This window comes from Cololabis saira, chromosome 3 (assembly GCF_033807715.1).
Source record: "Cololabis saira isolate AMF1-May2022 chromosome 3, fColSai1.1, whole genome shotgun sequence".
NCBI lineage: Eukaryota > Metazoa > Chordata > Actinopteri > Beloniformes > Belonidae > Cololabis > Cololabis saira.
The window spans coordinates 11176876-11200996 of record NC_084589.1 but is presented as its reverse complement, the minus strand read 5'-3'; the positions used below and the strand labels follow the sequence as shown (position 1 = coordinate 11200996).

The window sequence follows — 24121 nt, the reverse complement described above, 5'->3', positions numbered from 1 at the left end:
CAAGAAAAGGAAATAAAAAGGATCCTCAAAACTGCATCATTCTCCAGCTCTTTTAAAGAAAGGTTTTGCAGTATAGTGAGGCGGTGGGTCGCCCTGCTGCCCCGCAGCTGAAGTGTCCCCGGTTAGATGGTTTGCATGTTCCCCTCATGCTGGCTGGGTTTCCTCAGGACACTCCAGCTTTCTCCCACAGACTCACAGACCCACAGGCGTTTGTTTCTGCATGACCCTGTCTCACCTGAGTGTCCCGCCGGAGTGAGATAGATGGATGAAACATCACTTACATGTTGTGTTTGTCTTTCCAGTTTCGTGATATGCTGAAGCTTTTATCTCATTGGAATAAATGACTACGTTTTTACCTGCAGTCAAAATTTGGGTTATTGCTAATATTCCGGTTACTGAAACATTCGGAATATTCTGTATACATGGTAATTAATCATTTGGGATATCTGGATCAAACCAGCGACGCACGGGGAACGTCATGACGCAATCCCCGTCATTTCCAATTCTTCTTCCTGTATCCAAATTCAAAACAAATGCTGCTTTGCGCAACTTTTCGTTCACCTTCTTGTAAATCTTCTATCCCGGTACTTTCTACCGTCTACAAATGCAGAAATGTTCATATCCTTCATTACATTTATGAAGTGATTAGTCTCCTCCTGGTCTTGTGTTTCTCCGTGTTTATAAGAACTTCCTGGACTCAAAAGACCAGGGGCCTCATGTACTAAGAGTGCGTGGATTTCAACTTGAATTCGTGCGTGGAATTAACAAGAACGCAAAAATTCATATGTACAAAGCTGTGCGTACGCCCAAATCCACGCAGGTTTCTCTGTACATCCCAATCAGCGTGGATTTGGGCGCACATGCAGGAGCACAACACTCCGCCCCGTCTCCTCCCTCAAATATATGTTTGAATATGATAATGAAGATAATGATCCATTAAAAACTGCTCATCCTAACAAGAAATGTGCAAAAACAGGTAAAACTAATAAAAAAAGAAAACATCGGCTCTGAGCTGGGTGTCGGACTCCAGTCCTCGAGGGCAGGTGTCCCTGCAGGTTTTAGATGTTTCCCTGCTTCATTGCACCATGATACAAGTGACTGTGTAATCAACAGAACTATCCAGACTTTGATGACAAGTTGGTGATGATCATTAATTAGAATCAGGTGTGTTAAAGCAGTGAAACATCTAAAACATGCAGGACACCGGCCCTTCTGGGATTCAGTTTGACACCTACATTATGGTGTTCTTTGCTTTGCGTTGCGTTCCGTGAAGAGTCGTGGTTTTATTATGATCATACGGGTTTGTGGAATGTTTATGGGTAGCTTTAGTGAATCATTACACCCCGCTTTTCTTGTTTGTATTTTAAGAACCGACACCAGAATTTTTGGTGGATGAAAAACGGCTCCTCGTTCTGCTTTATTGTCATGCATATTATATAGCCTACTAACGCATTAAGACCAATGTACACTTTATTGAGTTTTACACATTGTGGATGTCCGCGATCACCTCTCTCATAAGTATAACAATGTGAACAACATGAATTTATATTTAAAACATGAAGCATTAGCTTCTGCTGCAGAAATAAAGACAATTTGTGCCGACGGGATTATCGAGGTGCAAACGTGAGAAATAAAGAGCAAAATTGCTGTAGGCTAACTGGAGTGTTTCATCCGCAGGAGGAGAAACCGGTCTAGATCCAAAACGTGATTGCCTGCCAGAATCTGATTTCTCCCCTGAAAATGGGTCTTTTTACCTGCCAAATATTGATTGAAGGCCAAATACAGTTAATGAAAAGTTGTTTCTGCCTAAATCTGACTTGATCTCATTCTTGAGTTTCATAATCTGAAACTGTGACGTTTCAGCGCTGTCGTTCAGCGGGCTGCTTTGCGCGCTCCCGCGGCCACAAATCAGAAGAAATCAGATTCTGGCAGGCAATCATTTTTTGGCACAACGGTCCATCACCGGAGAAACACTTTCTGGATCCTGCAGAACCTGCAGCCGACTAATATCAGACTCTGAAAGTTGCCTAAACCTTCAATAAAAACTTCTTTCATCATTGCTGAATCACATCAGTTCGCAACCAACCAACCAACCTTTCCGTGACACCTTTTTTTTTATTTAAGACATCTTTACAGAACCGGTTTTTGCTGCAAAATGTATTTTAATGTTTTTTCTGTCCAGACACAGTTATGGGATGTTTTAGGATCTGGCTTTTATCTCCAGTACTCGTCCCATACGGTCGTCATGGTGACAGAGATGTCCGACCTGCAGCTCCAGCTGAAGCATCATGTTGGTCTGAACCGGAGCAGCTGGTCCAGTTCAGGGCAGAGATCCAGAAGATCCTCTTGGTACCTAAACCAGCTGATGGTCCAGTCTTAGTCCTGGACCAACAGATCCAGACTAAACTAGCTGATGGTCCAGTCTTAGTCCTGGACAAGCAGATCAGTCTGGTGCCTGAGGACTCGCTCCCGATCCTGCCATCAGCAGGTTCCTCTAACGGAGCCAAAGCTCCATCAGGATTTGCTGGTTCCATCGTTTGGCTCCTTTAGTTGTTTGTTCAGATCATGTGGTTGATTGTGAGATTGTAGCAGCTCCACTCTTGTGTAAATTATCTAGTGATGTGGGGACTGTCATGTCCTTCACGTGGTCGTGAACTTATTGTTGACGTTAAGTTTCCTCATATTCTGCACTTCACTGCATCACCAGTGAGTGTCGGCAACGGACAGAACCTCAGAAAAGTGCGTACAAAAGCCTTAATGTGTGAGTGACGGACCGCAGCTTTCTACGTTCACGTCATTCTTTGTACATCCGACCGTGAGCGTTGAAAGTGGCGTACGCACGTTTTTTGTGCGCCGCACTCTTAGTACATAAGGCCCCAGGATTCCTTGTGAACAGAGCATGCGCAGAAAACAAATTCATGTTCCGTTTGATGGGGATATTCTGTTTGGCGTTTACATGACCCAATATTCAGGTTTTAAAAGGAGTAACCCAGGGCTCATATTCAGGTTTTTAAAAACCCAAATATGAGCAAATTCGGGTTATTCAAAGGGGTTATTGGTGTTTACATGGTCGTGCAAATTCAGGTTATTGCCAATATTCGGGTTTTAAAAGGGTTATTGACTGCATGGAAACGCAGTCCCTGTCTCACCTGAGTGTCCCGCCGGGGTGAGACAGATGGATGGATGAGACATCACTCGGATTCGTGATACGCTGAAGCTCTTAACTCATACTTTCATTGCAGATTTTTGATTTCCCATGAATGTAAAACATGATCTTCCTGCTTCCACTGTCCTGGTCTCTGATTGTGGGGTTCTGCCCCTGAATGAACAGCTGACCTAGATGGGGCCACGCAGTCAGTCTGCAGCTCCTTGGTGGAAATAGGCTGCAGAGTCTCTTGGTGGGGAAGTTTTTCAGCAGCAGCACTGCGGGAAACCGGCTATATTTACGCTGTTGCAGACACGTGCCCCGATTGTCTTGTCCTGTGCTTATTCTGCCAGATAAATACTCTCCAGTGGCGTGTCGCAGCGGTACCGTTTCCTCTGATTATTTGTTTTAGGCGAGGTGTGGAGGTGATGGTGAACAGCTAAGCTGACGTTTGGTTTACGCAGTTCGCAGGCTTTATGATAACTGATCTTGCAGATAGTGGAGTTTTTGAAGGACCACCGTGTAGAACCGTCTCTTGGACGTTGACTTTTTAAAGTAGGCTGCAGACGGTTGAAACCAAATGAAAAAGTTGATATTTACGAGTGTTTGTCACTGATTCAAACAGTCTCTCTGATTGTTTGGAAACGTGCAAAATCTGGAGGGAATGCAGATAAACTTTCCCCCTGACAAGAATGTCAAATTGATCCTCCACTTGATTCTCCTTTTCTTTCTGTGGTCGTAAAGAAAACACCCACAGAGGACATCCGTCCCTGCGCCACGGAGCCGTGTTGTTGTGGTTAATCAGGGGAGAAAAGTCAAGAGCAGAGCACGTGAACTCTGCATGACTGCCGTATGCTCCAGCCCTGGTATAGGGAGGCAGGACGCTTAGAAAACCTAATGAAAACTGGATAAGACAGAGACAGAGACGGATGATGGTCCAGTGAATGAACATAAAAATAATAGCGATGAGCAGCTCTGAGGATCCAAAACAGAAGCAGAAAATGTGAGAAAAAAGGGTCAACAAAGAATAAAAGAGAGGATAAAACACATTGATGGTGAAAAGCAGGCTGGGGGGGTGGGGGGTGGTATCTCTGGGTAGAGCTTGTTCACCCGCAGAACAAGCCGAGGTGCGCCTGAGCAGCCCAGCCCTGTGATTGGTGAAGCGCGGCACAGCTCTCGCCCCTCCCCTCCCCCTGTAAAGAATTAGGTGCAGCAGGAGCATCGGAGCCAGACTGCACAAGACTCCGCTGCTGAAGCCTCGCTTTCCTACAGCTCTGCCTGAAATGCTGTCTGCAGAGCATCCAGGGAGCCACTAGATCCCCCAGCTCCGGTCGCTGCACAGCCGACTACTCCAGAGGCATCACTCACATAGATCTGAGACACATCAGCAGTCGCTTATCTTATTATTCTTAAAAAGAAGAGCTGACGTCAAGTGAATTTTGATTCATTGCATCGAGGAGGAAGGCTCCCCCGGTCACCATGGGCAGGCAGGGGCAGGATGCCGTCGCTCCGGCTCCCGGGATGCGCATGCAGTGCTCCCAGAGCAAGATGAGCCTGTCAGCATCGTTCGAAGCGCTGGCCGTCTACTTCCCCTGCATGAACTCCTTTGATGAGGAGGATGGAGGTAAGAGGACAGCTCTGGGGGGGAAATGTCACATCAGCAGCTGCTGGCTTGTTGGGGGGGCAGGGGTTAAACGAGGGGATAAGAATAGCAGTATTGAGATTGATGGTGGTAAGAACTGCAGCAGGTTGACAGATGGTGGCGGTGTAATTAGGATAACGGTGTAGTTTCATCAGCACCGTTTCTTTCTGGAGCTGGAGTGAAACCTGCTCATTGAAGCTTGAAATCTGCGGCCGGCGTTCAGGGTCACGCAGGGGGTCCGTTTGTGGGGAGACGGACGCGCTGCTTACTGTACGCTGCTGCCACGGCCGCCGGCGGGCTGTTCTCTGAGACCCCGGCCATCATCCCAGCTTCCCTTCATGGTTTCTGACGAGCAGCCCCCCTGGAAGGGGAATGAACTTTTAATGTGGCTCTTAGTTTCCAAACCGCCTGAAGTGTAAAGATAACACCTACTAATTGTGTTTATTTTTATTCAGCCTATGTTGCACAAATCTTGCCATTGAGTTTTTTCCTCCTAAATCCTGCAAGTCTTTGCAACTTCTGTCGTATGATGATGTTCAATATATTTTGAGATTAAAGTAAAAGCTTCTCTGTGATTTGAGACACAACATGTCTCTCATAACAGAGACTTTATTCCCTTTCTCCTGCGTTTGAATAGCGCGTGGTCGTTAATGAGATTGTGGCTCCTCGCTGATTGGCGGCGGGCTGCAGACGTCAGAGACGACCTCCGAGACTGTTTCCCATTGTAACGTGTGAAGAGCAGGAGGACGAGACGGAGGCCGGCTGAATAACTGAGATTTCCAGCCTCAAAAGCCTTGTGTCTGTTTTGCTGCGTGCTCGTCTGAAGTGGGACGCCGCGATGCTCCTTTCCTGGTGCTCTCAAGGGTGAAGACAGTGTCTGTCAAAACTGGATCAAGAAGCCGTGGTCCAAACATGAGTCATGCACGCAGACGGCTGGATTGTTAGGGGAGACGTTGCATAAGGTCCACGGATGCAGCTATTCATCAAACAGTCGTCTGTTTCCTGAGCTCAGCCGTGAACTTGTGATCAATCTGCTTCATCTGTCATCAGAGTTTGCAGGGATTGTTGGACCTTTGGGAAATAATATGATGCTCGGCTCATTTTCTGATTTCATTAAGACAAGAGAGGCAGGAGAGCCGTTCATGAGAAGCGCAGCAGCGTTGCACACTGCCTGCAGAAGTACAGTACACTTTGATTGCACCACGCTGAAAGGCAAAGACGAGTTTGGCGATAAGAGCATCATTTTATTTCTAATACACCAGTTCAACAAGTGTCTTACAATGCAAGTACAGTACGCTGAGGCTGTCACAGCAGTTTGTTTTGACTCATTTCATCTAATTCCCTCTCGTCTCTGCACTCCACGAGGACTTGCAAGAGATGGGAAGCTTCTTGCATCTTTCTTCTAGCAATTTAAAAGCAAAGTGGAATTATCTTTGCCTGTGCGTGTGTGTGTGTGCATGTGTGTGTGTGTGCTGATGAGCAGGAGTGTGTCCAGCAGGATGGCATAAATATCTAATCTTATGTAGGTATGTGTACACCTGCCAGGGGCATGACTGCGTGGTCCCACTTGCACACTGGGAGTAGATGAGCAGCAGCAGTGATGGGGTGATGGGGTGGAGGGTAACTGTCCTCTAGGATCAGCTGGGGAGGAGGTGGAGGGGAGGCTGGGGGGTGTAAGTGCACTATGGACCCCTGTGGCTCCAGCGAGACCACCAGAGTCAGTCAGAAGTTCAGAGCGCAGGAGGCCCGAACACTTTGTTCTGTTGCTTATTGGATTACGGACCTCGTCTGATTGTGAACCTGAACTTGCTCTGATACTTTCCACCATGATGTGGAGAGACCATTTCTAATCCGTGGAGTGTCTTTATGTTCTGCTTTTCCCTGGGGAACGAATCCTCCTCTGCCGTGCGAGCTGAGGAAGGCCCGGCCGCATCGGCCGCCGTCCACGTGTAACACAGTGCTCAGTGTGAACGAGTGACCTGGTTTCATACATCCCTCTCTCTCCCTCTCTCCCTTGGCTGTGCGTGTTACTCTGTGTGCAGAAGCGGGAGGTAAGAAGTTGCGCAGCACTATCCAGAGGAGTACGGAGACGGGCCTGGCGGTGGAGATGCGCAGCAGGATGACCCGGCAGGCCAGCCGCGAGTCCACCGACGGCAGCATGAACAGCTACAGCTCCGAGGGAAAGTAAGGACACGCCGGGAACGGTCGCATGTGTGCTGAGAGCAGCTCCTACACCCTCACCAGCCTGTTAATTAGGCTTAATTATTTATTAGGCTTCACTTAGGGCTGGGCGATATATCGAGATTTTAATATATCGATATATTTTCAAACGCGATATGGTACGAGACAATATCGTTTATATCGATTTAAAAAAAAAATATATATATTTTTTTTTATGATTTTGATATAGCTTATTTTGTGACAAATTGACTTGAATGTTTTATTTTGAGATTTGCACAAATGTTTTGTTATTTGCACAACTGTCAACCTCAGTGGAAAAGTCTGCCTGTTACTGTCTACATTGTATTAATTGCACAGTGTATTTTAATTTAATTGTTATGCAGGAAAGGAATATTTGTTTTATTTTATTCAAGAAGCATTTTTATTCTATATATGCAGGCAGTTTATTTTTATTTCATTTGTTTTATACATTTTGATATTGTGCAGACCTCTGTTAATAAAGGTATCTGTGTGACATTTGGCACGAGGCTTTGTATTAAAACTGACGTTTTTTTAAGGGTTTGCCTCAGAAAAAATGAAGCTAACAGAGATGCTATGCTATAATGCTTTGGAGGAAACCCCAATTATGCCACAGAAAAAATATCGATATATATCGAGTATCGCCATTCAGCTAGAAAATATCGAGATATGACTTTTGGTCCATATCGCCCAGCCCTAGTTTCACTGACATTCATTATGATCGCACATACAGGACTGTCTCAGAAAATTAGAATATGTAATGCAATTTTGCTGTAATGCAAAAATGTCATACATTCTGGATTGATTACAAATCAACTGAAATATTGCAAGCCTTTTATTATTTTAATATTGCTGATCATGGTTTACAGCTTAAGAAAACTCAAATATCCTATCTCAAAAAATGTGAATATTCTGGGAATCTGTAAGCCATAATCAGCAATATTAAAATAATAAAAGGCTTGCAATATTTCAGTTGATTTGTAATGAATCCAGAATGTATGACATTTTAGTTTTTTTAATTGCATTACAGAAAATAAAGAACTTTATCACAATATTGTAATTTTCTGAGACAGTCCTGTACAGTAGCCGCCGCCGGCCTCAGCTCTGTGTTTCATCAAGGTAAGGTTCATAATCTGTGTTTTTCTCTCTTCTAGCCTCATCTTCCCCGGCGTGAGACTCTCCTCAGACGCTCAGTTCAGCGACTTCCTGGACGGGCTCGGCCCGGCCCAGCTGGTGGGCCGTCAGACGTTAGCCACTCCACCGATGGGTAAGAACTTGTCTCTGAGAGCCACACGAGAGACATCGAACACCTTGGAAAAGTCTTTCTTTACTGGCGCTCTTTTTCCTGTTTTAATGTGTGGTTTCCTCGGTTCTGCAGGGGACATTCAGATCGGCATGGTGGACAAGAAAGGAGCCCTGGAGGTGGAGATCATCAGAGCCCGCAGCCTTGTGGGAAAACCAGGTTCCAAGTCACTGCCAGGTAATTACAGAACTAAGACAGACGCTCTCTTTTTATGAGGAAACGAGCGATTCAGCACATAAGACAGAGTGTGAGGTAGGGATGGGCGGTATGGACTAAAAAACGATAATTTCTGGCATTTATCCCGATAACGATAAAAATGACGATAAAAAAATACCAATTCAACTCCCCTTTTCAACTATAAATCTATCTCGCTCTCAGATCCGCCATGTTTGTTACACAAAAACGTCATCAGCGGGAATTTATCCTTTTTTCTTTCTTTCTTTCTTTCTTTCTTTCTTTCTTTCTTTCTTTCTTTCTTTCTTTCTTTCTTTCTTTCTTTCTTTCTTTCTTTTTTCCCTTCCTTCCTTTTTTCCTCCTGCTCTCTCCTTCCTTCTTCCCTTCCTCTTTTCTCCCTTCCTTCCTTATTTCCTTGTTTTCTTCCTTCCTTCCTCCCTTCCTTTCTTCCTTCCTTCCTTCCTTCCTTCCTTTCTTCCTTCTTTTTTCCCCTTCCTTCCTTCTTTCCTCCTGCTCTCTCCTTCCTTCTTCCCTTCCTCTTTTCTCCCTTCCTTCCTTCTTTCCCTGTTTCCTTCCTTCCTTCCTTCCTTCCTTCCTTCCTTCCTTCCTTCCTTCCTTCCTTCCTTCCTTCCTTCCTTCCTTCCTTCCTTCCTTCCTTCCTTCCTTCCTTCACGTACGTTGTGCATGGATTTAACGCAGAACCATAAATCAGCTTTACACAAAAACATCATCAACGGGAATTTATTGTTTTTACCGCGAGATGACAAATTCTTACCGTGAGGAATTTTTTTGACGGTATATCGTGAACGGTAAAATATCACCCATTCCTAGTGTGAGGTTGACTTTGCTAAAGAGACATGGAGGCCAGGCAAAATGTAAGAAGTTCTCTGCTCTCTCCCCATCTCCAGCACCATATGTAAAAGTCTACCTTCTGGAAAATGGAGTCTGCATAGCCAAAAAGAAAACTAAAGTAGCAAGAAAAACCTTGGATCCTCTTTACCAGCAGCAACTGCCGTTTGAGGAGAGTCCAGGAGGAAAGGTTTTACAGGTGAGGAAACGCTTTCAGAGAAACCGCCGTCACCGTCGTCGTCTTTGAACCGCTCCCCGTGTTGGTGACCACTGTTTTTCCTTCCTTTGCCGCTCTGCAGGTTATCGTTTGGGGGGACTATGGACGTATGGACCATAAATCATTCATGGGAGCAGTTCAGATACTGTTAAACGAGCTGGACCTGTCCAACATGGTGATTGGCTGGTACAAGCTCTTTCCCCCCTCCTCACTGGTGGACCCCACTCTGGCCCCACTGACAAGAAGAGCTTCCCAATCGTCCCTGGACAGCTTCTCTCGGTCATAGCAGCGTGTGGACTAATAGCATTGTTGTAGCAGCCAGTGTTGCGATCGCAGGTCACGAGCCCCGGTTACACTGCATGCTTGATGTTGTGTCTTCTGAGCCTGTTTCTAGGGGTGCAAACGTGATCCTGTGATTCGAGCAAAAATGTTGCGCACATTGTGCACGTGGCAAAAGTGTGTCGCAAGCGCCCGGCGGCAGGGATTGCCAGGTGTTTTTGTTATTTGAAGGAAGCTGGAATGAACTCCTTTCGCACAAGGAATCCGTCAGTTCCAGGTTTTCTTCCGATTCGAAGCCATGGGGGTCGACGCTGGGAACCGCTCCGCCAGTTCCTCAGAGGCCCTTTTCGAATGAAATCAATGCGTTGCTTTCTTTCTTTTTTTTTGTTTTTTTTCATTTGTAAGTTTTATTTAATTTTTTTTTGTTTTGTTTGGTTTTTTTCTTTTTTTTTCCCTTTAAATGTACTCGTGTCTGAACGGGGTGACGGTGTTTCTAACCAGACGCCCGGTCACGCCACGCCAACAGACCCGGCTGTGTAAATGCTGTTTTGGAGACCACCACTTTGGGTGAGGTGTGTCCACAATTCCCAAAAAAGAAAAAAAAAAGAAAAGAGAAGAAAATGCCCCACATTCATAGTTTCACGTGCTGGTCATCCTGGTTCAGGGGCAATACTGACGCGGCCTCTATCAGCGCTCCAGAGTACACAGTAACAATACCCACCCCGAGGGAAAACATGTACAATCTTCATAACCTTTTCTTTGTTGGTATATTGTATGAAAATTAAATGAGGAAAAAAAGACAAGTTTTCCTTTTTTTAGTTCATTTGCATGGGCACAAATTTAGCAGAATAAGAAGAAGAAGAAGAAAAAAACAGTAAATTTATTTTCTTGAGGCTGCAACTTGCAAAAAAGATTAAGGACGTTAAATAAAACAGATCAGCCATTTTCAAGAATTTATATTATTTTTAAAGATAAAATTCACTAGTGCATGGTTTTCAAGGGGAGTGAATGCAACATTGTGATAAAAAAACAACAAAAAAAACCTTGTTTATCCTTTAGACCACTCATGAGTCTGTGTTTTGCAGACATGCAGATAAGGAAAACTTTAAGGAAACTTTTGGAGTTATTTAAGAAAAAAAAATGTTTATGTGATTAAAAAAAAAGGTGATAATGAAAATAAATGTAAATTATATATTTCATTGTAAAAGGCTCCTGCCTTATAAAGATAAACATTATGTGCAAATTGTACGTTTCTCTTTTTCTTCCTCGTCCCAGGGTACTTTTCATCGTAGTAATCATTGCTACCATTGATCAGTCCCCTGAAATCATCCAGATTTTAGGACTGTCGTCACTTTACAGTTCTAGATTGTTTTACTATGTATTTTATTTTGGATTTGACTTGTCTTAACAAGCATGTTGAAAGGGATTTTCTGCAACATGTCTTGGGCACACCTTACAGTAACTCAGCATGTTTTGATAAAGAAGATATTTGGAATTTTTGCAGTTTCTTGTACAGTGCATGTCGACTTTATTACTTTCTTCCCTCACATTAAATTGAGCAGCAAACTAGTTGTTGGTCTCTCATGACCAATTATTGAGGTTTGAAAAAAAAAAACAACAACAGACAAACAAAAAAAAAAACATTCCACCCCTAAAAAGTCATATTTTCTTTCAGGTTTTTTGAAGAAAAAAAAAAAGAAAAGAAAAAGAAACTAGAAAAAAATATTTTATATCTATCGGAGGCTGGCGAAGTAGTTGTGATTGCAAGTGTATTTTATTTCAGTATTGTTGACAAACATGCAAAAACCATCTGTGCTGGTGCAGCAAGAGGTCTATACGTAACCCAGAAGCGACGAACGCGCGGCGCGCGCGTGATGCTGCGGTCCAACTTTACAGGCACTGCTAGTGACGACGAGCAAATCACACGTTCAAACCATAAGGGATATTGCCACAGAAAAAAAGTTTTTCCTTGTTTTGATGGGAATTAAATTCATTTACTATATTTTTGTTAGTTTTATTTAAAAGCCAAGACCAGTTATTTTTTATTTCCTATTTTTAGTAATTATAAATACCTCTCATGTTTGGGAGGTATGCAAAGTCTTATTGTTGCAGTATGTCTGAATGAAAATGAACTGAGGCATCGTTCCTTTTCCACATGAGGATAAAGCATTTTAATGTCGAATAAAAACCTCGTCGTTGTAACAGATTACAATATATATTTTGTTTTAATTTTCATTGTATATACTTTTAGATGTCAGAATTTGAATAAACAAACTACCACAAACAGGTTCACAGACTCTTTTGGAACAGGAAAAATGCCTCATGATGACAAAGACATATGTTATTTATCCCTTTGAATGCCTTTTCGTTTTCTCTTTTTGGTGCAATGTGTTAATGCCAAGGCTATGTCTTGGTTAAGTATGGTTGAGTACAGAGATTTATGTAAGTTATTTTTCAAATTAAGAATAAAAAAGATTGATATTACATTGATGCCAGGAGTCGGGTGGTGATAGAATTTACACACACACACACACACACACACACACACACACACACACACACAATTACACACACATGCATGCAATTAACATGCTGTTTTTGCAAAACAGGCTGAGTAGTGACAGTACTACTTAGTATAGTACTACCTGATGTGCATGTGTGAGAAGACGGGTTCATCACACAGGCTGCAACATACTTAAGATAACAGCCAGTTTTCAGCCTCTGCTGATCAGGGGATTGTGAGTTAACTACAATCTTGAAGTCTTGCAGAAATGACAAAAACAGGCTGACGAATCATCGCCTGTGTCCACAAGCTCACCTGCGTCCCCCGCAAAGATTCTATCAACAATGCCACAATAAAGAATACAGGACAATAATCCTTTATGCTTTATTTTGAGTTATTAGAAATAAAATACAAAATGTACTTAAAAAAACTAAGCCTCAAACAAAAAAAGGCACAAAATGAAAATGAAAACGAAGTTAATTTTACTTCCAATCCTTTTTTGTTTTCAATTAGTTTTGCATTATTAATTTAGTTTTTATTTAGTTTCAGTTTGATAAAAATCTTTATCGTTCCTCTTTAGTCTCAGTTTTGCTCTTAGTTGGCGTTAACTATAATAACTCTGGTCACCCCATGATGACCTACTTCACGTCTGATTCAGTTTTATTTCAGATGTTTTTACATAAACAGAAAGTTGTTTTATAATTGTCGACATTTTCAACAAACAGAACTCTGTGTTTATTTTTATTTTCCATCACAATGACCATACATTTATATAACTCATTGCAGCGTTACAGCAAGTTAGCCTTGAAGATGAAGATTAGCTCTTCCATCTGACCTCGTCTTCTGCTTCTTCCACTCTCACACCAACTAGCTACACCTCCTCTTTCACCTGTCACTTCCCTCTCTCTTAAGCACATGCACTTGTTCTTGCTCCCACTGACTCTCATTCATCTTCTTTCCAGGGCATTCTTCCACCTTTTCAGGTTTTCCTTCCCTTGTTCTCTGTTGTCACCACAGATCACTACGTCATCTTCAAACATCATAGTTCAAGGAGATTACTTTCCATCCAGTGAACCAAAAAGGGCTCAGAGCCACTCCAAGATGCAGTCCCACTTCTACTTTGAACCTCCCGTTACAAAAGTTTCCTCAGCATGAAGTTTCACTGGATTCATAAGTCCAGTGTGCGCTGCAAGAAACCTGCTGTTATTGACCACCTGATGGCCACTGTTATTAATAATGGATCAAACCTTGGTAACAGGGTATTGTTATGCACCAGCCTGCTACTTCTGAGCACAGGGAGGAAGATGACATTCACAGACATGATTTCAGTTTCCCTCTCAGACTAACATGATGATGATGACGATAGAGGAGCGTCCTGGAACTCAACAGAATGCCACCTCACCACCGATGTGCCTCACATCCTGCCAATAACTCAGATGAATAAAGCAGAAATCAGGCCTTTGGTTAACCAAGAAGTCAGTTTCATTTTCTATTGAATGTGTATTTGCTTGCCTTTGCTTAAAGGGGACCTATTATGAAAAACAAATTTTTTCTTGCTTTAACACAGTGGTTCCCAACCTTTTTTCCTTGGAGCCCCCCCCCTACTTGTGTCTAAGACCAGCCGGGCCCCCCGACCCGTACGTACTAGCACCAATAGGGTAAAGTGATTCGTTAAAAATCTTTAATTGAAAAAAATTAACATTAATATTTAGTTTTTTTGATACATTTCTCTTTGGTTTACCCTGTACAGACATATATCAGATATTTTTTTCTCACCTTCATTTTGTGTCACCAATGTATAAGATACGAACAAAAACATAAAAAAAATTCTGAAAAATGTGTCTTTTAATATGAGAGCAACATTTTTCTAAATGTTTCCTTCAACAACCTGTCAGAGTAGTAGTATGAATAAATAAAATACTAAGTGGATTTATACAGACTTGGATTACAGTATTCCATTAGGTGTGTTATTATGATTTTTTTTATTTGTTTAACATGCGCAAATATAATTTTTACAACTGCATATCTTCAAACCAGACAAAGATTTGCGCCCCCCCAGAGATCTCTGGCGCCCCCCCAGGGGGGGTGCGGACCCCAAGTTGGGAAACACTGCTTTAACATATATAAAGTGGTCTCTCCTCAGCCTGTCAACTCAGAGAAGGAGGAAAGCAACCAAATTCTGCAGTGTCTGTACAGCCGCCCGGATGAGCCGCCCAGTGTCATGTGGCTTCTACGAGCCGTTCAGATTCTGCTCCCTTCGTTACGTAACGACGGGCGCGATTTACATAGGTTGGCCTCCGATGCGTGAAACCACGCCCACAACTAACTCTGGCCGGAAAAACAACAACAAACTCCGCCAGCTGGACATTCCGCCATTTTTTTGTAGCGGTGTATCGCGTCATTCGCGTCATCGCGTCAGGCAGCCAATCAGCACAGAGCCTCATTATCATAGCCTCCCCGCCCACTCAGAATCCCGCATAGATAATGAGGTTAGAGAATGGGAAGATAAAGACATGGCTCAGAGGCTGAATTTCTAATTTTTTTAGCAAAAACAATCAGAAGCTTGTTTTTAAGACATTCAAGGCCTGTTTAAAATAGGTATTAGATGCCATAATAGTTCTCCTTTAACTTTGAAATTCCCATCAAGGTTAGATAACTGCATACGGTGCTACGTCACACATCAGCTCACGGAGCAACAGTGAACATCACAGCAAGGCCAACTAAGATGCTCAAGAACGTAATGAGGAGACAATGAGTGTAACCAGAAAGACACCAAACAAAACTGAATCTTAAATAGCGTCGGGACTTAATTCCCTCCTACAGGGGGATAAAAACACTAGAAACCTCAAGAGCTCCTCTGTGCTGCTTTAATGGGCTCGTGGCTGCAGGAAACTACGGCTGGGTTTAGTCCTGAAGCCCCGTTCAGTCTGGACGACTATGACTATCTCATCAACTCCTCTGTAAAGAGTTGTCACAAATCACTTTTGACACCGGGTTTTGCTTTTGTAGACAGTAATTATGTGTATATTACTTTTTTTAATAACAAGCCCAACACCGTATTTTGGCAACGACATACTTCCTACACGACGGCTGTTTTGAGGGGGGCCTTTGTTAATGAATCTCTGTTATTAACTTTTCATTGAGTCATGCTTAACGAATTATTTATGAGACAAAGGAAGGAGGAGATTTTGTTTTGTAAAGCAAGTTAAAGTTTGTTCAGGGATGAAACAGAGGCAACAAGCTTCATCTCCAGGCACACATAAACCTTTTTAGTTGTAATGTAAATTGCCTTTTAGGAGACTGGCTAAGACTCTCGATCCCCTCTGTGTTTGAAGTGCATTATGTAATTAATTGTCAAAGCCATGAAGCCCGCTGAGGGTCACCCAGATTATCTTTTATAATTAAAAAAATATTCCTTTTTAAAAAAAAACTTTGTCTAACTGTCTTACTTACCAAATGGCTTAGCCACACCAGCGGTTTAATCTAAATGCTAATGCCAACATGCTACTATGCTCACACAAAGTGATGTCCAGATACACACACATGCAGCCTCGCACATTAGGATCTGCTTTGTGTAATGAGTTTTGAAGGCGTGATTTAGTGAGAAGCTGTGGTGAGAAGTCCAGGCGCTGCTCCGTCAGTTTCTGTGCACGTGTCCCAGCATCCCGAGCTGAGTCAGTATCAGTAAATGTGTAGTACTGACAACATACGATGAACAAATCAGTGTCAACACAACCAAGCTGTTCTCTTTTAGCGTCTCCTCACAAAATAATGGGATCTTCAAAGTTTTTATCTGTGATTTCCTGTGACCCCCTTAACGGCGATGCCCCTTCAGACAGCTGAGTTTGTACATTAACTTCTTAAAGGCAAATAACTAGTGAATATTGCCGATGCTAGATAAATAAAGCCGATATCCATCATTTAGTCGTTCCTAGAGAAAAGAAATTGTCTGACATGGCGACACTTCTTCTGTCCTGACAGCGTTTTCACCAGCCCAGCCCGTACAACACCCGCCAGTTGTTTACATATCTAGTCAGCACGTGACATGTTTCGTTGCATAATGTGAAGTGTAAATGGTTTAAGGACCATCTCCAGAGGTATCGGATGCGGTCTTGTCTTATTATTGAGAAAGTATCATCCCGGCTGGTGGGGGGACGCGGGTGTCTTATCAGGGCCGGCTTTGCTGGTCCTGCCTCCTGGCTTCGGCCTCCGCTCCCCCTCTTGCCCCCCCTACACGATTCATACGCACATAGGCGAAAGGCGGGGGGTCCGGGTCGTGGGGGGCACTGTCCCGCGTGGCCCGGCACTCCCCGCCTCACGGTTTTAACAGCAAACTAGACACTGCACATTCAACACTTTATAAATACACTTGACAAGGACACGTAGTTCGGGAGGGGGGGGGTCGGTGTCAATCGATACTTGGCCCTCCCTCCTCCCTGTTTTTATGGCATTAATCACATGCACTCAACACAAGGGGCGGGAGGGGGTCCCACATCACCCGCGTTCCCTCACCGGCCTGGGCCTCGGACGGGTGGGTCGGGTTACCCGGGCCTGGCGGGGCCCGCCGTGCAGCCTAGGGTGCCTTCTGGCGGTGCTGGACCCCCCCGGGGAGGGGGAAACGGTGCGTGATTGTATGTCTGTGTCGGTGAGAATGCGGTATGGAAGGGTCCTGCCATGGAGGATTTGAGCCTCCATTGGCAGGACATCAAAAACTTAATAATTTATCAATATTATATTATACAAAGATGGTTATTATTATTATTATTATTATTATTAGTATTATTATTATTATTATGTATAGTATATTATATTATTATTAGTATAGGTATCGGATAGGTGAATGGATGAATGAATGGGATGCCTGGGTCTGGGGCCCTCCGTTGTCGGGCCTGCGCGGGTGTCGCCTTGTTGGGGGGTTCCCTCTCTCCGGGCCCGTCTCCGGTCCCCCCCGCTGCCTCTACGGCGGGGCGCCCCTCTGGTCTTGGAGGGCCACTTTCGTGGGGGACGGGTGCGCCTGCCCGCGTCGGCGGCCGGGGCGGCTCTGTCTCTCCGGGCAGGCTGGCCCCCTGCCGGGTGGGGGTCGTTGGCCTGAAGGGTGAGGGCCTCCTGGCCGCGTGTCCGGCCCGGACCGGGTGGCCGGGGATTGCCTGGGTCGCGGTCCGCCGCCGCGGGATCCCTGGCTGCTTCTTTCCGCGCCGTGGGGGCCCCGCCCGCGGGCCCCCTCGGCCGCCGCCGGGTGGGGGGGGGGGCCTCGCAGGCGGTGGGTTGCCTCCCTCCTACTTCTCCCCTCTGTGGGGTTTGCCGGTGGCCTGGGTTCCGGGCTCTTCCTTGTCGGCCTCTGGTCTCGCGGGTGGCGGGGTCGCTCCCCCCCCTCCCCCACTATAGATACACTTCAGGTGGAGCTTTGTTTGGTTTATTACACACACACACACACACACACACACACACACACACACACACACACACACACACACACACACACACACACACACACACACATATAGTCATTTAGTCACATGCACACACACACACACACACACACACACACACACACACACACACACACACACACACACACACACGCATGATCATATACATACACACACACACACATAGACATACACACTGGCTTGTTCACCTGCATGCTGGCTCTCTAGTTTTTGGGTTTAGGTAGCGGTAGCGATAGCTTAGCTCAGACTGCGATCAGATCTCAAGATTTAGGTCGATTGCTGTTCGTGTTTTGGTTGGCTCCGTGCCGGTTTCGTGCTTTGTTTGTGGTTTTTTGTTGCAGATTTCCAGTGCTTGACGTGTGTCTCCGTGTGTTCCTGTTTCCTGGATTGGCAGTGGATGTCGTCACCCCCCGCCCCCACCCCCTCCCCCCCCCCCCCAAAAAAAAACGAAAAAAAAAAAAAAAAAACACTGGGTTTGTATGTGTATGTTTATGTATGTGTACGCATATGTGTGCGTATATATATGTATATATTACATATAGTAATAATGCACATATATACACTTTTGGTTTCTACCGTCATGGTATCAATCAATAATGGCCGGGTTTCCCAGATCAGTTAAGTAGTTCTTAACAGCGAAAGACTTCTTTCAAACCTTCTTAAGGAGCCTGTGAAAGAAAATCGCGTTTCCCAGAGTCGCTCTTAGCTTAAGTATCTCTTTCATTAAGAAGGAAATGAAAGATGCTGCTGACCCAGTCTTTACAACCATCTTAGTGAACAAAGACTCACAGATCCAGCCGCGTCAGGCAAAACAATATCACACCAAGTAATGAGATATTAAAACAATGCACCCCGCACAAGTTTTGATCTATTTTATACTTTAGATTTATATTGTTTAGCATTTATTGGTGACAGCAAAGGGGGAAAAAAAAAGAAAAATAAGGAATAACAAGTGTGTTCCTGTATATGCTTTATGCATTACGCACAAATAAAACGATCATCATGAATATCATTTATTTGATAATTTGGCTGCTATACAGCATGTTCTCGCTGCAAATCAACCGCGTCACCGTGCGCGAAGCAGAACTGTTTTTATGAACGCATTCGTGCGTCAGCACTTCAGTCCCCTGGACGTGCTGTCGGACCGGGCTGTCCAGGCAGCCGGGACACCGATCCTCCTGCCCGAGCCCGAGCGCATCTATGTGATGACAGGGAAGCAGCAGCTGATCAACGGGATCCTTTGATGAATCGTTCATTACAGTCTCAAATATAATCAATGGTGTCGGTTTATATTAAAGAATCTTTTTGCCCAGAAGAAAAAAGAGCGAAGACAACGACCCATAACTATTTTCTTCTCTTGAAAAAACCCACCTGCGGGATGCAGCATCATTCAGAAGAGGAGGAATACGTGCGAGGCGGGGATGATCTCTGCAATCTGAAGCCCTCTATAATTGTAAAAAGAATTTCACTTATCACGGGTTCTTTTTGGAACATAACCCCTGCGAAAAACCAGGGATTGCTGTAATTCCACGTTGCGATTTGCGAAACTCGCCTTCTCTTGGCTCATGTTTTTGAACGCACACACACGCCCACCCCGTTTCCTCCCGGTTTCTGTGTGTGGGGAAAAAAAAGCCTCACTATAGCCAGAAATAACGGAGTAACGCACCGTTTGGATGAAAAAGGGTCATTGAATTATATTCATCATCTTAATTTTTCATTATAACGCACAGGCAGCAGTGAATTAGTGCGTTAGGCAGCAGTGCTGCGTGTGAAAATGCGCTGATAGTGATCGGTGATCGATTTGCCTGGCATCGATTGATTTGGTTTCAGAACCGGACAGCTGCTCCAAAGAGCTTCTGAAAGAGCGAAACTAAAGATCGGTGTTAAGAAGTCATCTGGGAAACACCCATATCTTAGGGTTCTCTCTTAGTTCAAACCTTCTTTGAACCTCTCTTAAATCCTTAAGAGAGGTTGGATCTGGGAAACCCGGCCAATATGTGTGCAGACAAGGTAAAAAAAAAAAAAAAAAAAAAAAAAAAAAAAAAAAAAGAGAAAGTATCATCCCTTTAAACTAAATTTTTTCATGCATCAAATTAAAAATAATAATTTTCCCGGCCTATCTCTGCAATATTCTACCACATGTAAATATGTGTAATTATCTGTAGATAGGATCTCACGATTTTACTATTTAAAAATGCACCTTATGCACCGTAACCTTTTTTATATTATTTATATTTCTTGCATCTGTTTGCACTGTCTTGCACTGGAAGGCTGATGCTGCTTTTAATATCACTGTACCCATGAATAGTGACAATAAGGTATTCTATTCTATTCTATAATCGACTGCCAATGCAGCACAATGTAATGTGTGTTATGTGGAAATAGAGACGAGGATGTTGGATGATTCGTCTCTCATTTGGGCCAATTATGTCACATTAATGTCACATTATTATGAAAAGTGGTTCGCCCATGTTTCACGACTTGATTCTCATATTTGGACACATTTGGCTCCGCAATGAAGGGATGATGTTACGTTGGAATTTTTTATTATGTTGTGACTTGAAATATTCCACTATATGGTCGGAAAAATTGTATTTATTTGTTTTTTTCTTTAATGATATGTGCTCTAGTAAGAAAAAAGAAAATACACCTGTTCACCTGCATGCTAGCTCTCTAGTTTTGGGGTTAGGTAGCGGTAGCGGTAGCTTAGCTCAGACTGCGATCAGATCTTAAGATTTAGGTCGATTGCTGTTGTTGTTTGGTCGGCTCCTACCGTCATGGTATCAATCATTAATATGTGTGCAGACAAGGGAAAAAAAAAAATACAGAAGCAATTTGTGAAAAGCTAATGTGTAAAACTAAAACACAACAGCTTGTCAAAGCACCTTAAGCAACAATAAGATGATAATATCTAATTGATATAAAGCCAATTTACAAAATAACTTCCCAGGTAAGTAAAGCAACAGATATCACCAAACCTGTTCTTGGTTACAGTCCATGTCCTGAGAAAGCACCTGGTGACTGTGGAAAGAAAGAAAAAAACTCTCCTTAAACAGGAAGAAACCTCTGGCAGAACCAGACCCAAGAAGGGCGGCCATCTGGCCCGATCAATTGGGGGTTGAGAAAAAGAAGAAAGAAAAGCAACAACAACCTTTTCAGGTTGAGACTGGTGAGACGGAGACCGAAATGAAGAAAAAAAAAGTTGTTTTCTCATCTGCATTTCCTCAAGTTCTGACCTTAATTACTTAAAAGAAAGGGGTTATGAACTGAGTATCATAAACATGGAATTCACCAACTTTGGATTTTTTTTAAATATTTTTCTTCTGTCATCAATAAAAGATTTGAAATGTAAACCAGGAGAAGGAATCAAGTTTTAATGTAAGCTGTCAAATTACTGTCTCACATTAGTTTTGTTTCCTTCCTCTTTTGGTCAAAAAATGGGAACGACAGAATGACTTATGACTGGAGTGTGAAGAGGAGGACTTCCTGTTTGTGTCTTATTTAAGGAGACTGCACGCCACACACACAGTACACAACAACAGCTGTCTATTCAGTTCCCAAGAAAGGATTTTCTTTAAACCTTGCATTGTCTTCCCATTTGGCATTGGCTTTCTGTTGCAAACCTTTTCTCATTCAGGATGCTCCTGTCATGTATTACAATGAGGAAAAAGCTGGACGAGGTCCTTTTTATAACTGTGGATGTTTTCACCACTGGTAAAAGGGATGGTTTGGGAAGAACTATCCTCCTCCTCTTCTGTTGCAGCATCTTCAGCTTCTTGCTGAGCTCCGTGCTCCTCCTGTACCTCCTCTTCACCCTGGACTATGATCTCGCCGTGGCTGGATCAATCGCTGGTAGTTTCGGGACCCTGCTGGTCATTGCTCTCTTCCTCTCAAACAACATAAGGTGTTTGATGACTCTTTTTGTGATATCCATTTTCATGAAGAAAAGCCGGAACCTCCTATTGACTGCTGGGACTAGTTTAGTTGTCCTTAAAAATATTCGCAACACTCTGGAAAATCTCAAACGCCTGGCCATGAGTATGATATGCAACCTGAAAGCCAAGAAAGCGTCCATCACGGCTCCATTCAGCAACTACATCAAGATGTTAAAGTGGATTGGAGACATGCTCAAAGGCGTCACGGATCTGGGAGTAGTGAACCTGGAGTCTAATCTCAAGGTCTCGCCCAGGCTGGAATCTGAGAAATTCAGGCTGAAGCTCAGTGACGCAGAGCGGCAGCTCAACGAGACGGTGAAGTACGCTCGGGCCCTGGCGGAGACCGTCTCCTCGGTGACCGACAGGCTGTTTCCTGCCATCAGTTTCCTCGTTTTAACGATGTTTATAGCCTTACACATAAAAAAGTACTGCAAGGACATGAAATACAATAACAGGTTCATCAGCAGAAAGTTTGTTCTCTATGATGAGAAGCAGAGGGAAGAAGGAAAGCCGCACGTTCTCCCCCTCACACCAAAGGAGGAGAAGCTGTACACGTTCATCCCCTCTGCTCGTCCCATACACAGAGAGAGAAAAGCTATGCTAAAATTTGCAACCCCGGTAGTTTCCCACTTTGTAACCTGGGTCATGTTTATAACCGTTGATGCCTTATTGTACTGTTTTGTTGACATCCTTACAACCAGGTTGTCGGAGCTCGAACAATTCCACGTCCCCCTGAAAATAAGTTTCAAAGTAAGTACGCTATTTCTTTTATGTATTTCCTGAGGTTTTCTGTCAGTCGGCCCATCAGTAAGGTCTCATTTGTTAATGTTTTCAGGCGATTGCAACCTTAATTGGCATACCGTTTAGCGAAGAAGCCCATCAAATGGATTTTTCCTACTCCGTGACGTTATTTGAGAAGAAGTGCCTCCCTGAGCCCAAACTGCTGTTGTATAACTCCGTCATTCCACTAAGTGCCATTCTGGTCACGCTGGTCTTTATGGCTCTGGTGGCAGCCAAAGTCTCCCAGCTCAGACTGATGGTCTGCGAACGATTCTTCACATCAGCTGCAGACGCAAGAGTGGAGTACCTGCATAGCAAAATCCTGAGGAAGAGGTTAAAAACGAGGAGGGAAAAGAACGACCGCAGCTTCAGGTCCCTGATTTTCAAGGTTTGCAACTGAAGATATTGCAGCTTGTCATTATCCATAATGTGTGTAAAATATCAAATGTTTTCCTCAATTGTGTTTTTTCTCCTTTCATCAGCTGCACTTCTGGTGTCCACTGTTTTTCCAACCCAAGGGCGGCCCACAAAGTATCGTGTGATGAAAATCTTCTCCATTTTGGCGGGTTCTTGAACCAATCTGGTGCAAGTCTGGGGTAAAGCTGACGAGGTTCGGGTCCTCTAAGGATGACTTTGACGGGGCTCTTCTTGTTTTATACCATGGCGTTTTTGTTCTTGGTAAAATGTCTTGAGAAACATAGGATTGCCTTTCTCACCTGGTCCGTATAATGACTCTCAAGACCACTGAGAAGTTAAATGTTTACAGAGCGGTGTTGGGCCACAGCCCTATGGGAACACGTGAAGCCTCAATTTCAACTTTGAGGCCCAGCTGACCAGGCTCGATTTTATGACCACATTGTCTTAACGTTGACCGCATGGTCTTAAAAAAAAGGAAATTAAGAAATGACTCCAAAGCCCAGCGGGCTTTGCAGTTAATTGCCCTTTGGAAGGGTATTGTGAAAGGGACGCATGGACGGTACATTGCTCAGTGACCGGAATTTACAGCAGGCCCCCCTGGTGACATGAAAAGCACTCAGTGGTTTTCCAAATCTCACTCCCTCTGACTTTCTTCATCGCAAGAGAAACGTTTACTGTCCTTATGTTCTGTAAGGACTACACCTCATCTCCGATCAGCGCGACGAGCATCTGCCGAGGAGCCATCCCACCAGCTGCGCTCGTGAAAGCCCACTGGTTACCAAGAACCAGTGAACGCATCCTTCATCCACCCGGGTTACAACGGAGTGACCTGCAAATGTTCCAACGCTTGAACGCTTGAAGAGCAGAACGGGGACAATGCAATGTGACGACATGACCAGGTAGCAACCTGTGGGCCGCAACCACAGCCACGAGTTCCACAACCACCAGGACGCCGCCAACTACCTCCAGAGCATCTCAAAGTAAGAGGCTTGTGTCTGGGCATTACTGTGTAACGCGCCGACAGTCTCTCAAGCAGACAAACGTTGTTACATTTGTATTATTATATTGGTACAGGCCCGTGTAAGTGGACCCATATAACGTGTTCCCTCACTACCGAAGCGGTTCGTGCTCCTGTTTCCCCGTCAAAAGCTTTGAGCAAGTGTGGTGGATTTAGTTCCACACACTGGCTTAATGGAACAGCAGAACGATAAAGTGAGAGATCACGCCA

At 44.1% G+C, this 24121-nt stretch overlaps 2 protein-coding genes across 2 annotated transcripts in view; both read left to right on the top strand.

Annotated features, from left to right (window-relative positions):
• Window positions 1-12292, top strand: part of rims2a (regulating synaptic membrane exocytosis 2a) — a 203935-nt gene extending 191643 nt beyond the window's left edge. The window contains 5 exon segments of the mRNA XM_061716044.1: window positions 6830-6971; window positions 8141-8253; window positions 8365-8466; window positions 9372-9511; window positions 9612-12292. Coding sequence (XP_061572028.1) covers window positions 6830-6971; window positions 8141-8253; window positions 8365-8466; window positions 9372-9511; window positions 9612-9815 — 701 coding nt within the window. The 3' untranslated portion in view covers window positions 9816-12292.
• Window positions 12293-21399: 9107 nt separating this feature from the next.
• Window positions 21400-23018, top strand: LOC133440586 (dendritic cell-specific transmembrane protein). Its single transcript, XM_061717902.1, has 3 exons — window positions 21400-22446; window positions 22532-22864; window positions 22959-23018. Exons 1-3 carry the CDS (start codon window positions 21400-21402, stop codon window positions 23016-23018), a joined length of 1440 nt encoding a protein of 479 aa, XP_061573886.1.
• Window positions 23019-24121: the final 1103 nt, after the last annotated feature.

Coding starts and splice junctions, on each gene's coding strand:
- LOC133440586 (XM_061717902.1), top strand. CDS start 21,400: ATGCTCCTGTCATGTATTACAATGAGGAAAAAGCTGGACGAGGTCCTT. Junction 22,447..22,531: donor CCCTGAAAATAAGTTTCAAA/GTAAGTACGCTA, acceptor TAATGTTTTCAG/GCGATTGCAACCTTAATTGG. Junction 22,865..22,958: donor TCAGGTCCCTGATTTTCAAG/GTTTGCAACTGA, acceptor TCCTTTCATCAG/CTGCACTTCTGGTGTCCACT.